Source organism: Ahaetulla prasina, chromosome 2 (assembly GCF_028640845.1).
Source record: "Ahaetulla prasina isolate Xishuangbanna chromosome 2, ASM2864084v1, whole genome shotgun sequence".
In the NCBI taxonomy this organism is placed as follows: domain Eukaryota; kingdom Metazoa; phylum Chordata; class Lepidosauria; order Squamata; family Colubridae; genus Ahaetulla; species Ahaetulla prasina.
Window position 1 is genome coordinate 186,641,773 of NC_080540.1, and position 14,061 is coordinate 186,655,833.

Consider the following 14,061-nt stretch of genomic DNA (forward strand, 5'->3'; position numbering starts at 1 on the left):
CCACCAGAATGATCTGTGCCCTGGTCTGCAGAATCCGATCAATTACCCGAGAAAGGATAGCCATCGGAGGGAATATAGTAGACCCCTGGGCCAAGGAAGACGGAGGGCGTTTACTCCTTCCGCCCCTGGCGCTGGGGACCTGGAGAAATACCGAGGAAGTTGATGGTTCGCTGAAGATGCGAAGAGATCGATGACCGGCTGTCCAAATCGCCTCACAATCTCCTTGAATAACTCCAGATCCAATCTCCATTTTGCAGGATCCAGAGGTGCCCTGCTCAACCAATCTGCTCTGACATTGTCTATCCCGGCAATGTGTTCCGCCCTGATGGAAATCACATTGCGCTCGGCCCAGCGACAAAGGCGATCCGCCTCCGCCATGAGCCCCCTGGATCGAGTGCCTCCCTGCCTGTTGATGTGGGCCTTCACTGTGATGTTGTCTGTCAGGAGAAGCACATGTCGATCCCTCAAACAGTGCCTGAAATGTCTGAGCGCTAACCTGGCCGCTCTCAGCTCCAGCCAATTTATGCTCCTCTTTGTCTCCCCCCTTGACCAAGAGCCCTGGATCACCTGGTCCTGACAATGAGCCCCCCAGCCTATCAGACTGGCATCCGTTGTCACCGTGATGCGGTCCTATTCCAAAAAATGGCAGCCCCTTTCCATGTTCCTGGACTTCCACCAGCGTAGAGACATTAGAACGTCTCCTTGGACCCTGACCTTGAACTGCAACGTGTCCCTGCCTGACCTCTGAAACGGTAACATGAACCATTGTAGAGGCCTTGCATGAAACCTTGCCCATGGGACCACCTCTATGCAGGAAATCATCTTGCCCAGCAGAGGTGAGAGTAACGCAAGCGGAACTCTCCTCTGTGAGCGAATCTGCACTACCAGGTCCATGATGCTCTGAAGTCTGTCTGGGGACAGGAAAACTTGACCCTTCAGCGTATCTATTACTGCCCCTAAATGCAACAGCCGGTTCGTGGGAATGACGTGACTCTTTCCCATGTTTATGGAGAAACCATGAGTCTGCAGACAAAGTATTGACTCCCTCAAATCTTCTATTGCCTGTCTGTGAGAGACTGACTGCACCAAAATATCGTCCAGGTAGGCCTCAATCCGTATTGGACGAGCCCTGAGAAGCGCTCCTAATGCCGCCAGGATCTTCGTAAAAACCCTGGGGGCCGAGGCAAGGCCGAATGGAAGCGCTCGGTACTGCAAATGCTTGCCGTCGTAAAAGAACCTCAGGAACCTCCTGTGCTTCCGATTTATCGGAACATGAAGGTATGCCCCCGTAAGGTCTATGGAGGTCAAGAAGTCCCCCTTCCGGACATTCGTAAGGATTGACCGCAGGGAGTGCATCTTGAACCTCTGATACTTCACATACCTGTTCAATCCTTTCAGGTTGAGAATTGGTCGCAGCCCCCCCCGAGGCCTTCTGGATGATGAACAACATTGAGTAATAACTGCTCCATTGTTCGTGAACTAGAACGAGCTCCACCGCTCTGATGTTCAGCAAGTGCTGAACTGCAGTGTCCATGATCTCTCTTTTTGCCGCATCTCGAGACCTGGGACATCGAAATAAGACCGTCGGAGGGGGTGCAAGAAATTCTAGTGAGAGACCTGATGAAATGGTCTCCCTTATCCATAGATCGGAGGTGGTTTTCTCCCACTGGTCGGCGGACAGCCCTAGGCGGCCACCAATGGGAGCCTGATGCCTGCTGTCAGCGGTGTCTGCGGAAGGACCGGTTGCCCCTCCCCCGAAAAGGACGCCGTGACTGATCGCGGGACCTGCCTTTGTCAGAGGACCCCTCCTCTGAGTGATGATAGTGACCCCACTAACCTCCCTGTGTTTGAAAACCTCTCTGATATCTGCCAAAGGCCGACCCCCAATAGGGACGAAAATAAGACTTCCGAAAGGAGGGGGAAAACCTTGTATCCCCTCTCCTTGACAAGGCAGTCAACACCTTCTTCTTCCCCTTAGTTTCCGTCAACACGGGCTCCAAAGCCTCACCAAACAACTTTGCACCTTTAAATGGCACAGAGGCCAATCGCCATCTGCGCTTTGTGTCTACCTGCCAATTTTTTAACCGACGAAACCTCCGTGCTGTGACCGAGGACGCAATCGACTTTGCCACATATTTTGCGGAGGACATAGGGGCATCCGCTGTATATTCCACAGCTGCCACTATTTTGTTGATGTGTCTTCGTGAGGGCCTGCTCCAACTTCCGATCCTCTGGCTTCAAAACTTCCTCAGGTTCAACCAAGGTGGCCGAAGAGGAAGCCAGGGCCAAAACCGGGTCATCCACCTCAGGCACTCTCAAGAGTTCCATCATGTCAGAAGCCATGTTAAAAAACCGTCTCTCAAGGGAGGGCACGTTCGGTAATGCGGCCGGGGCTTCCCACTGTTTCTTAATCATAATTGAGGAGCAGGAACTGTCTCCGTCTCCACTGTTGATTCAGAAAAAAGCATGTCTGCAGGGTCCTGCTCTGGACAGGCGCCTTGTTCCCCTAGGAGTCCCTGTTTAGTAACCGCCTTAGCTTTACTCAACAAGGCGTTAAAAAGATGAGGCCTGAACAGCCCTTTAAACATGGGCTGCTCCGGTAAAAAACCTTCCTCCTCAGACAATTCCTGGTCCCATTGTTCATCCTCCATGGATGGGGAACTCTCCGCCTCTGAAGGCGAATCGGAGCTGTCAGAACGCGACCCCATGTGTCCGTCTGCTGGTTCTGTTTCTACCTGATCCCTATCCTGTGCCTGTGCTTCCGCCCCAAGAACAGATTGCCTGTTACGACTTTTGCCTGCCTCAAGTTCCCAGTGAACCGCCTCCGCGATCCATTTCCGCACTAACTCAGGCATTTCTGTCACCTGGTCTATGGTCTGCCTATCCCCTTGTGATGCTACCAAGTTGATAGGTGTAGAACTGGGCCTCCCTGTATTGGAGCCGCTCCCTGATGGCTGAGGCGACAGGGCCCTGGCCAGAAAACTGGAAGAAGGATCCGGTTCCACCATTGGATCTTTCTCCATAGGCTGTACCTGATCCCTAATAAATGTGGACTTAGTGGCCTTGTTGGTGTTCCTCTGTACCTGTCTTTCCAGCGCCTTCTGGCGGCGTTTTTCTGCCTTCTCCTGCGCTTTAGTGGGCCTTTTAAGCGCCAAGGCTTTTGCTCTAAGTTTTGCAGCTGCTTCCGAACTGCCACTCCTTGTCTTATGACAACGGCTCTTCGAGCCTTCAGTGGCAGCTCTCTGAGGTTGAGAAGCATCAGTGACCTCCATCTGGTCACTAAGTGAGGCATCCGACGCCATATTTCTAGAACATATAGAAATAAAATTACCTATAAATAAACATCTTTTATAATTCCATGAATTTAAATTTTTTTTAATTTTTATTATTATTATTATTATTGTTATTATTATTATTATTATTATTATTATTATTATTATTATTATTATTATTATTATTATTATTATATTATTATTGTTATCATAACAAATTCTATGTAATACATATAAATGTCAATGTACAAGCCTCAATAACCAGTTACCATCTTTAGAACTCAGCAGCATTACAAGGGTTAATTCCCTAAACTGTTGGTCCTTTCCCTCTGCAGGTCAGAACGCCTGCTCAAAACACCCAAGCCATGCAGCCTGGAAACGGCTGCCTCAGGCTAAATCAGGCCTCTTCACTTCTTTACTCCAAAGGCCTATGCTGTACTGGAGGGCCGATCACCGAAACCCCATGACAGCCTCTTTTCTCTTTCTTCAGTTCAATTTATTATTATTATTATTATTATCATTTTATTCCTGTTTATTTTCCATATATATATATATATATATATATATATATATATATATATATATATATATATATATATATATATATATTTATATATATATCTTATTCATGTATTTATTTTCATCATCTTCTCTATACATATAAGGTCAGCCAGCTCCCAAAATGGCCACCGCCCTGGCTAGCCCCATGTGGCTTCCAACATGGTGCTCAAGAGCTTGTTCCTTCCTCTGTGCCTTCCCCACATATGGCGGGTATTCCAGCAAAAGCACCTAAAATCCGAACGTAAGCTTAAAATAGCAGCACAAACAAAAAATAAATAAAATGGAGGCAATGTGTTCTCAAACTTCCCCCACTGCTCTGATTCTCCCACAAAGGAGTAACTACGTGGAATCAGCAGCTTGATTTAAATCTCCCAGTACTCACACCATGTGCTCCAGGTACAAACAAGTTAAAATGGAGACAAACAAAATAAACTTTCCTTGCAGCTCCAAATAATAGCAGTGTTACTGTTTGTAGTTTCCCCCGCTGCTCTCCACACACACACACACACACACACACTTTAACGATCCTCAGCCTTGTAATTAAAGTCATCAATACTTAAATAAGGTTCGCTCATTCCACTCAGCTTCTACATTTTCATAGAGGCTCCAAGAAAGCTCATATTAATAAAAAAACCTCAAATGCCTAAACAAAGATAGCTCATTTACTTACTCAGTTGATGCCATTTCAAAGAGAACAGCACAAATTTCCAAACTCCAACTCCTGCTAAATCCAAACACACAGGAGTAAACCCATAAACGTCCTCACGAGCTCAGGACAGAGTTGAAAGTGGGAGGTCTACAAAGGGGGGGTCTCTTAAGTTTGAACCCTGTCCATAGAGCCAGAAGACAGAGTGATATCCATGCCTGGAGTCACGACTTCTCATGCAGGAAAATTTTCTATTTCTCTGTACTTTTCTATACATTCTGAAGGGCATAACAGCATCCTAAAATTAAAGTGAACTTAATTGCAGTAATTCACTTAATAACTGTGACAAGAAAGGTTGTAAAATGGGGCAAAATTCATTTTACAACTATCTTGCTTAGCAATAGAAATTTTAGACTCTATTGTGGTTGTAAGTTGAAGACTACCTGTACCACCCAGTTTGAAAGATACTGGATAAAAATGAGACTGCCTTCCCAAAGTCCAGAGCAGAAGAGAAATAGATGCCGGTTTTCCCACAAGGAAATAGTATTAAAAAGTGTGCTTGAGCCTTTCCCAGATAATTTGGGAATCTGAGAAAAATGCAAAGAGATTAAGTCCTTTTTCAACTAAAAAGTGGAGATAAAAGAAATACTGTACTTTGCTCATAAAGTGGGTTCAAAAAGTGCAACCAAAACCAGAATTCATGAGATGCTTTACTCATATAATAGTCATCCAAAAAGGTGTTTTCCAAGAGAGCAAATAGAGAGAGCAGGCAGTTATAGCTTCAAAGATTTGTGAGCAAGTAGAAGAAATGATATTTATTTCCTTCTGAAGTCTGCAAAAGTTGAGGGTTGTCACACACCAACAGAGCACATACTGAGTGTAGGAAAGAGTGAACTAGAAAACAGACACTATTCCTACCAAAATGGAGGAAAAGGGTGAAGTATGCTTAGAAAGGCTACAACAAAAACTCCATTAGAATGCAGTCAAGACTTCCCTGAAGAGCCTTGGCTCTTTTCTGAACAACCAAAGGAAATGTTATAAACATATAAAGAAAACTTCAGGACTACGGATCTGTGACTGATATTCCTCTCCAACTTAGTGACTGAAGAATTTATTTATAGCTCCTCATCATTCACATTCAATATCTAGCAATTCAAGAACATTGTCCCACACTGTTTCATGAACATTGTATACCTGGCCATGCTCCTTTCTCATAATTGAAACTGAAGCAAAGGTGACATTATTCCACCCCCTTTTATTTAAACAATCCACTATAAAATTGTTCATAATTACCCAGACAATATGGCCTTTAAGCAAGCTGTTTGGATACCTACAAACTCTTGACAGATATCACAGCTTTTCTTATCTACTGGGCATGAGAGTCTGCCTCTTGGTGTAAGAGTTGCAGATGATCAACACAGTAGACTGTTCAGGGCTGGTAAAAGAAATTCCCTTCTGAAGGTTTTCATGTTCATTTAACAAAGCAGGTGTCAACCCTGAAGCTGGTTAGATGGTGGCCATCTTTCTATTCTACTGGGGTTTTTCTTTTCTTCAAAGCTTCAGTGCTGACACAGACTGGAGATGAGGGATAGGGAGGTGGGGTGTAGAGATATCTGGGGTGGTATAACCAAAACAACATTCTTTCCCCTGGGAACCAAGGTCATGAGTGCAGGTGGTTGGGAGGTGGAGACTGGGGGTCATCCATCGTCTGAATTGTATGCTGATTGGACCATGTGACTGATGCCTCAGAGGGAAGTGACAAACTTTTACTTTTAATCAAGGGGAAAACCGGCGGGAACTTTAGTTTTCACCAGCATTGTGCCAATATGACATACCCTAAAAAAATGTTTTTTGAGAAACCTCAGGTCTCAGAGTTCTTTCATTCAGGGGTGTGCTAGTTGGGACCCTGACATTAAACCGGCTCTTCTAAACTCTGAGCTTTGTAGGAGCCGTTATCCAAGGTCCAGAGCCCCGGCTGCTTACCCGGTCTACCCAGGCAGCAGGAAGACTCACGGAAGATGGAGAAGAAGACTGAAGGGACCGTAGGCAATTGCGTATTTTGCGGTCGCCCATGCCAGAGCCTGCCGACCCCATCGGGGACCTTGTGAGTGGTGACAGTGGTGGAAGATGCTGACGCCAGGTGGGCAGCTGACCCATAGCCCAAACTGAATGGCCACTGCAGAAGAGCTCTATCGGGCAGAGAAGGACCTTGCCATCAAAGTGTCACTCCAAGAGCCAATTTGGGAGTGCTTAGCAGCCTCTACCAGGGAATCACAAGCCATGATCCTCAAATGGAGGTCAATGGGGCTGATGGATCTAAGTGAGTCCAGGGAGTGGAAATACCAGAGCACAATCTGCAGCCAGACCCTGGAAGGGCTACCCGAGAGATTCGACAGGCTGAGTTTCAGTAGATTGAGGCACTCACACCAGGTTGGAAGCACCTGAGTAGTTCAGAGCCAGCCAACACTGACAATCCTTCCCAAATGGGGCCAATCTACTCGAGTTGTGAGCTTTCCACCTCTAGCGGTAGCACAGCTCGGGATGAAGCCAATTCCCCCTTGGCAGACCCAGTCAACCGTGAGAGGGATCCGAGCCACTAGCCCTCCACCGTCCTGCTCCGTGCACTCAAGCCCAGGGCCATAATGAAGCTCGCTGAGGCACCAGAGCCCAGCTAGCCCACCTGGGCAACCCCAGCTGCCTCGTCCTGGTCAAGTACCGCCCAGCTGGGCTTATTTCCTGGGGCAGAAATTGGTCCGAGTGCAAGCCCAATGGCCCCCAGCCCCTACAATGGTGCCACTGCCAGCTTTCCTCCCTCCAGCCCACCGGCTGTCCACCACAGTTCCAAGCTGGGTTCAATGGAACTCCAAACAAGCTAGCTTTCTACCTGAACCTAAGTGTCAGCCCATTATCGCTATAGGGAAGTGACTGACAGATAGTCACCGCCATTTGCGACAACCTGGAGGGGGAAGCAGCAGAATGGGTGACTCAACTACATGATGGGGGCACCCAGAGTTGGCAAATGTTGACAACTTTTTGCAGCTGTTAAGGAGCAGATTTGAGGACATGGCCCAAGGCTAAGAAGCAGAAGTAGAAATTAAAACAGTCAAAGAAAAGGGCCAGATGGCCATGGCCAAAGAATACATCCAGAAGTTCCGGAGGATAGTGTTGTGGCCCACCAGCCGCCAGCGGAACTGGCAGCAGACTCGGATGATGAGGCGGCTGGGGAGGAACCTGGGCCAGTCCTGGAGTCTGGGGAAGGCTCTGATGGATGCTTTGCATCGGAAGCATAGATAGAGCCAGGGCCTTCTGACATTTCCCAGCTGTCTTTTGAGTCTGATAAGTGGGGAAGAATAACAGCTGGGGCCTGTTCCAGATGCGCATATGCACAGAGCTGTCAGGAGAGGAGAACAAATGAGGAACAGGGGCTGACTCAGGAAGAAAGGTGCACATGGACGCTGAATGGCCCCTTCCTGGCTGGGGAATAAATAGAAGCAAAAAGGGAGTGGTGGTTGCAGGAGAAAACAGTTCGTATTTCTTTTGGAAGATTTATTATCATGGAGACTTCTTGCCAGGAATTAATTTACAGCTCTGGGACTGGAAGCTCTTGGCCTGGCAATTATCCAAGGACTGATAAGGTCTGTTATTGCTATTAACCCTGGGAAGGATTATTGCCTGAACTTTTCTGTGTGTGAATGCCATTAATTCACAGTAGAGGGTTTTTTCGGGACAAGGAGTCTGTTTCTTGGTTCTGCTAAGGCTGGGTCAGAACAGACAGCCAGAAAGCTGCAGGACCAGCTCAAATGCCTCTTAATCCATTACTTCAAAGAGGGCCTGGACAAAGAGCTGCTCAAGATTTGCCTCTGCCGGGGAGTTCCTGACCGCATCCACAACTGGTACTGGATGGCCATAGTGATGGTGTCAGATCTGGAAGCCATCTTTTACATTTGGGTCTTCAGACCCACCACAGAACTCTGCTGGCCAAAGGGAGAGATGCCGGAGAAGAAGCATGGGAGACAGCTCGGCCGACAGCTCAGCACCCGCCAGACTGAGGAACAACCCAGGGGACCCTCCATGGCGGCAATCAAATGATTCTGGTGCAGCCCCAGCCCCTGTCCCACACACAAGGGCTCCAGCCCCAGCCAAGCCAAAGAAGCCACCCTGAAAAGCAGCGAGGAAGGAAAGTTTGTCCGCCAAGCCATTGAGGTATTCCCTCCCCCTCAAGGGGAAGGGGGAACTCCAGTCCCTGGAACCCCATTGCTACTGACCAGTGACAGTGACAACAACAGCGAGGATGACCCGATGGTAAGTGAAGCCATCCATCCTTTTGCCATTAAGTCAAAGCTAGTGATGCCAAAAACAGGAGTCCAGGGCGAAATAGAGGCCATCATAGACACAAGGTGTACCTGCTGCCAAATCAGCCTCCCCACTGTCACCAAGCTAGGCATAAAAATGAATCCCCTAGCAAATCCCATACAGTTTTAACAGGTCAATGGGTCGCTGATAGGGGGAATCATGGTTACACTAGTTATGAAGCCCCTAAGGCTGGAGATGGGCCGCCATTGGGAACTTATTCGATTCGTGGTGGCGCCAAAAATGATCAAAGCCATAATCCTAGGCTTGGTGTGGCTAGATAAATGGTTCCCCACCATCTCCTGGGAGGATGGCTACAGAAAACTAATGTTAGAGGTGGACCCAACCCCCCCTCCCAGCTTGATGGAGAGAGGAGCTCTCCAGTGCCTGAACAAGACTAGGCAGAACAAAACAGCTGCTGCCACCTCAGATCTATGCCCTGGGATTCCCTAGATCCCCAGAGAATACCAAGACACGGCAGAAGTGTTTAGTGAAGAAGAATGCAACACCCACATCGACTCACAGACTGTGCTATAGAGTTTGTGCCAGGGGCACACTACCCAAACAAAAAAATGTACTCCGTGACTTCCAAGGAAATGACAGAACTAAGAGAGTACATTGATACTAACCTAGCCCACGCGTTCATACAGCCAGCCAAGTCCGGATAGCTGCTTCAGTCCTCTTTAAAGAGAAAAAAGATGGGACAATGAGGCTCTATGTTTAGAGGAATAAACACAGTATGCGTGGAAAACACGTACCCACTGCCCTTAATGAAGGATATGCTGGCCCACTTAGCCAAGGGGAAGGTGTTCACCAAACTAGACCTGTGGGAGGCATACTACTGGGTGCAGATTAAAGGAGGAGACGAATGGAAAACAGCCTTCAATTGCCCGCTGGGTAGCTTCCAATTCAAAATGATGCCATTCGGGCTCCAAGGAGCCCCCACTGTCTTGACGCAGCTAATTGATGAGCACCTGCATAAAGGGCTCTCGTCTACTTGGGACGATATTCTGATCTTCAGTGAAACCCTAGAGAAGCACATGAAACTAGTACATCAAATATTAAAAAAGCTACTAGCAGCAAAGCTGTATGCAAAGCTGTCAAAATATGAGTTCCACAAGACAGCTCTAAACTACCTGGGATACTGAGTGTCAAACGAAGGAGTGGAAATGGATCTGGCAAAAGTTAAAGCAGTGCTGGACTGGCAACCCCCTTGAACGTGTATGTTGTGTCTCGCCCAATCTCACCATAGCCGGGGCCTGCTTATCTGCTTCCGAACACGGAGGAATGTTCTAGTATGCCTCCCGGCCCCAGCCCTGGCTCCATGCCCAGACAGGCTGAAGAGGAGGAAATATCTCCAGCCCCCAGCTCTGGCTCCATGCCCAGGCAAACGGAGCAACTAGACCCCTCCCCCTCCTCCACAGCATGTGAGCCTGAGGGAGGTCTATTGCCAACAGCTGCCGACTGGAGTGACCCTCGCGTCAGAAGACTTGATAGGCGGAGGCAACAGAAGGAAGGGAGGGGCAGGCCTGGATAAGTGCTGAGTCATGGAGCCACACCCCATGGCCTATATAAAGGATCTGCTTTCTGGCATTCTCTGAGTCAGGCAAAGTCTAAACATATCTTGCTGAAGTCACTTTCTGATCTCCTGCCTGCCCTGAGGACTTTGCTAGGACTTTGGCAGAGCTGCAGAGGCAGGCCTGATTCGGATTTCCCTGACCCGGCCGTCAGCAGAGGAGTGGGACACGACAGTGTAAACAGCTCCAGAGCTTCTTAGGGTTTGCCAAATTTTACAGACACTTAATTCCCTCCTTCGCTGAGATTGCCCTGCCAATCACTGAGTTGCTGGGGGGAAAAAAGGGACCCTTAGAAGCCACAACCCAGTCAACCCCTAAACTGGACTTTAGAGTGTCAGTGGGTGTTTGAGATACTGAAGAGACTGTTCACTGAAGAGCCAATCTTCAAACACCCTGACCCGGACAAGCCCTTTGGGGTGCAAGTGGATGGCAGCGATGTGGTGGCTGCTGCAGTCCTCCCCCAATAGAATGCAAATGGTAACCTGCAACCGTACACTTACATCTCTAAAAAACTCACGGACATTAAAAGAAGGTGGGCCATGTGGGAGAATGAAGCCTATGCAGTCCAGGGTAGCTTCTAATGGGCATTACTAACTTGGCGGCATTTCCTCAAGGGCAGTCAGGTGCCATTCAAAGTATGGACTGACCACAAAAATCTAGAGGCACTAAAGACCCCTTGGAAATTCTCCCCCAAGCAAGTTCACTGGGCACAATACTCCAAAAGATTCAATTTTGAAGTAAAATACATCCCGGGGGCAGTGGTGGAATTCAAATAATTTAACAACCAGTTCTCTGCTGAGTGGTCATGTGTCTGGGTGGGTTTGAACTCAACATCATTCACATAGAAGAGGCCACACGCAGCCCCTCACCTCACCCGGCTGCTTGCCTCACCTCCAAAATTTTTACACAAAATGGAATTACTAGAGAAACTTTATTCCAAGTCACTTGGGTTTAAATCTGATTTCAACTAACCTAATCCCCCTTCCCCCTTCATGGATTACTGCCTTCTTGTGGCGAAAGTGGTTGCATAGCTCAATGAAGCTATGAGCTATGCCATGCAGGGCCACCCAAAACAGACAGGTCATAGCAGAGAGCTCTGACAAAACGTGATCCACTGGAGAAGAAAATGGCAGCCCACTCCAGTATCTATCAGCCTCCGTGGGGTCCCTCGTGATCTGCAAAGTGGGTATGTGCTGGCTGCTGACGTGGAGATCGATTTGGCTAGAGATTGCTACCGCAGTGGTTGCATCTGGAGCAAACTTCCCTCCTCACCCCACAAGGGGGCTCCGAAGGCCGCTGGGTGACCTGCGGGCTCCAAGCCAAAGTCTACCAAATATGGAAAGGAGGGGCACTGAGCGGCTGAATGTTTTGCTAAGCCTGGAACCAAGGCAACATCTGCTGGAGGGAAGAGAGCCGACAAAGTGCCCACCAAACTCCACGAGTCTGCCCTAAAAGGGGTAGAAGTTGTTGAGTTTGCTCCGCTGAAACAGGGTGAATTGGGAACTCTGACCCCCACCGATGACAGCGAAATCGAAACTGATTCCGACAAGGGCCTCCTGGTAAGTCAGAGTGGGGGGACCCATGACCATCCCAGTGGAATTAAAGGTCCGAGCATCCACTCTAACCAGCAAGGGAAAGGGGGGAGCCCCTATTGCATGGCCAAAGTGGCGAGTGAGCTGGCGGAGACTGCAACGAAACACCTGGTGGGGGAGCAAAAGATCCCAAAAAAGTACCAGGACCTCTGGGAGGTGTTTAGTGAGAGGGCGTCAGATGTGCTGACCCCCCCCCCCCATCGGCCTCCCGACTAGTATAGAAATCCTTCCAGGGTAAAGCTCCCTAAGCCAAAGATCTACCTCATAACCTCCCAGGAGCTGGGGAAGCTACAAGTCTTTATTGATAAAAACCTAAAACGTGGCTTCATCCAACCGGCTAGGCCATGAGTAGCTGCCCCAGTGCTATTCCAAGAAAAGAAGGATGGGTCTTTTCATCTGGTGGTTGACTATAAAAACCTAAACGCCATATGTGTGGAAAATGTCTACCCACTGCTTCTCATGAAAGACATGCTAGCCCACCTGGCAAAAGGGAAGATTTTTACTAAGCTGGACTTGCGGGAGGCTTACTATAAAGTTTGGATTAAGGAAGGTGATGAATGGAAACTGCTTTCAATTTCATCCCGCTGGGATGTTTCCAGTTTCCAGTGCTCCCTTTCGGATTACAAGGGGCCCTTGTAGTGTTCATGTAACTGATCAAGAAAGTACTGCATGAGCACCTTTACAAGGGGGACCTGGTCTACCTGAATGACATCCTGATTTACACAAAGACCATGGATGACCACGTAAAACTGGTGAGAGCTGTCCTGAATAAACTCAGAGCCGCTGAGCTGTATGCTAAATTGTAAAAATGCGAATTCCACCAGTCTAAAATTGACTATCTGGGGTACTACATATCGCAAGAGGGGATAGTATCTTTGCCATGAAAACCCCACGGACAGTACCAAAAGGCAAAAAGACATGACACTGAAAGAGGAGCAGGTCAGGTTGGATGGTGTCCAATATGCTACTGGGGAAGAGCAGAGGGCTAGTACTAGTAGCACCAGAAAGAGTGAAGCGATTGGGCCAAAGCCGAAAAGACGCTAAGCTGTGGATGTATCTGGTGGTGAAAGGAAAGTTGTAAAGATCTTATTCTCCTTAGGAATCTGGAATGTAAGATCCATGAATCAAGGCATGCTGGACGTGGTCAAACAAGAGATGACAAGACTGAACATTGATATCTTAGGAATCAGTGAACTAAAATGGACAGGAATGGATGAATTTAATTTAATGACCATCAGGTATAGTACTGCGGGCCAGAATCCCTCAGAAGAAATGGAATAGCCTTCATAGTCAATAAAAGAGTAGGAAAAGCAGCAACTTCCGGGATTGCCGTCACGGAGGCTCCGCTTCTTTTGCCCGATTTTTCACGCTTGGAAGCTGGTAATGGTAAAGCTGAACCTTCAAGAGGACAGTGATTTGAAGGGGCATAGCTCAGAGGTGATGTGGAGAAGGGCGATCCTCCACCATGGAGAGTGGAACCCCCTCGAATCCAGCATGAAAGAGACCAGCTGCCAAAGCCAGGTCGTGAGATGTGACGGCCTGAACGTATAATGAGGAAGCAGAACAGTGAAAAGCAACAAGAAGCATCGATGAAAGGAGTTTTATAAGAGGTGAAATATCTGAACTCTTTCAGTGAAATTGTGGAGATGGCAGACGAGGAATAGAATGAAGCTCCAAAGAGTAAAAAGTGCCCACTCCTTAGCAGTGGCAGCAGAAGAAAGACAGACTGAGAGTGAGTGTCAAATGAACGGTGTTGAGAGGGATTGGATTGCTGAGAAAATCAAACAGAAAATTAGAACTGAGACTGAGATTGTGTGAAGTATTGAAGGTGTGCAGAGGTGGCAAACGGATTGGATAAAGAAGAAAGGAAAGAATCATGTTTGGAGATAGAGACGGAGGAAGTGTAGCAAAGGGACAGTGACTGGGCAAATAGGAGGAAGTCGCCATTTTTAAGTTTGGAGAACAGGGTAAAAAAAAGGAGGAAGATCTATAGACAGGAAGAAACTTGATATGTACGGCTCAATATAAAAAAATAATATTAATTCTTAATATAGTTATATATT

At 47.8% G+C, this 14,061-nt stretch overlaps 1 protein-coding gene across 9 annotated transcripts in view; it reads right to left on the minus strand.

The window, feature by feature from the left end:
- The window catches only part of PHC1 (polyhomeotic homolog 1), a 274,243-nt gene that overhangs the window by 77,022 nt on the left and 183,160 nt on the right, over positions 1-14,061 (minus strand). Inside the window, exons 10-11 of one of the 9 annotated variants that reach the window (XM_058166771.1) lie at positions 3,084-3,306; positions 1,109-1,562 (exon numbers count right to left, since the gene is read on the minus strand). The exons of the other annotated variants lie outside the window; for them this stretch is intronic. Coding sequence (XP_058022754.1) covers positions 1,109-1,562; positions 3,084-3,306 — 677 coding nt within the window. Of the gene's footprint in view, positions 1-1,108; positions 1,563-3,083; positions 3,307-14,061 lie in introns of those variants that run through there. 9 annotated transcript variants of the gene reach the window in all.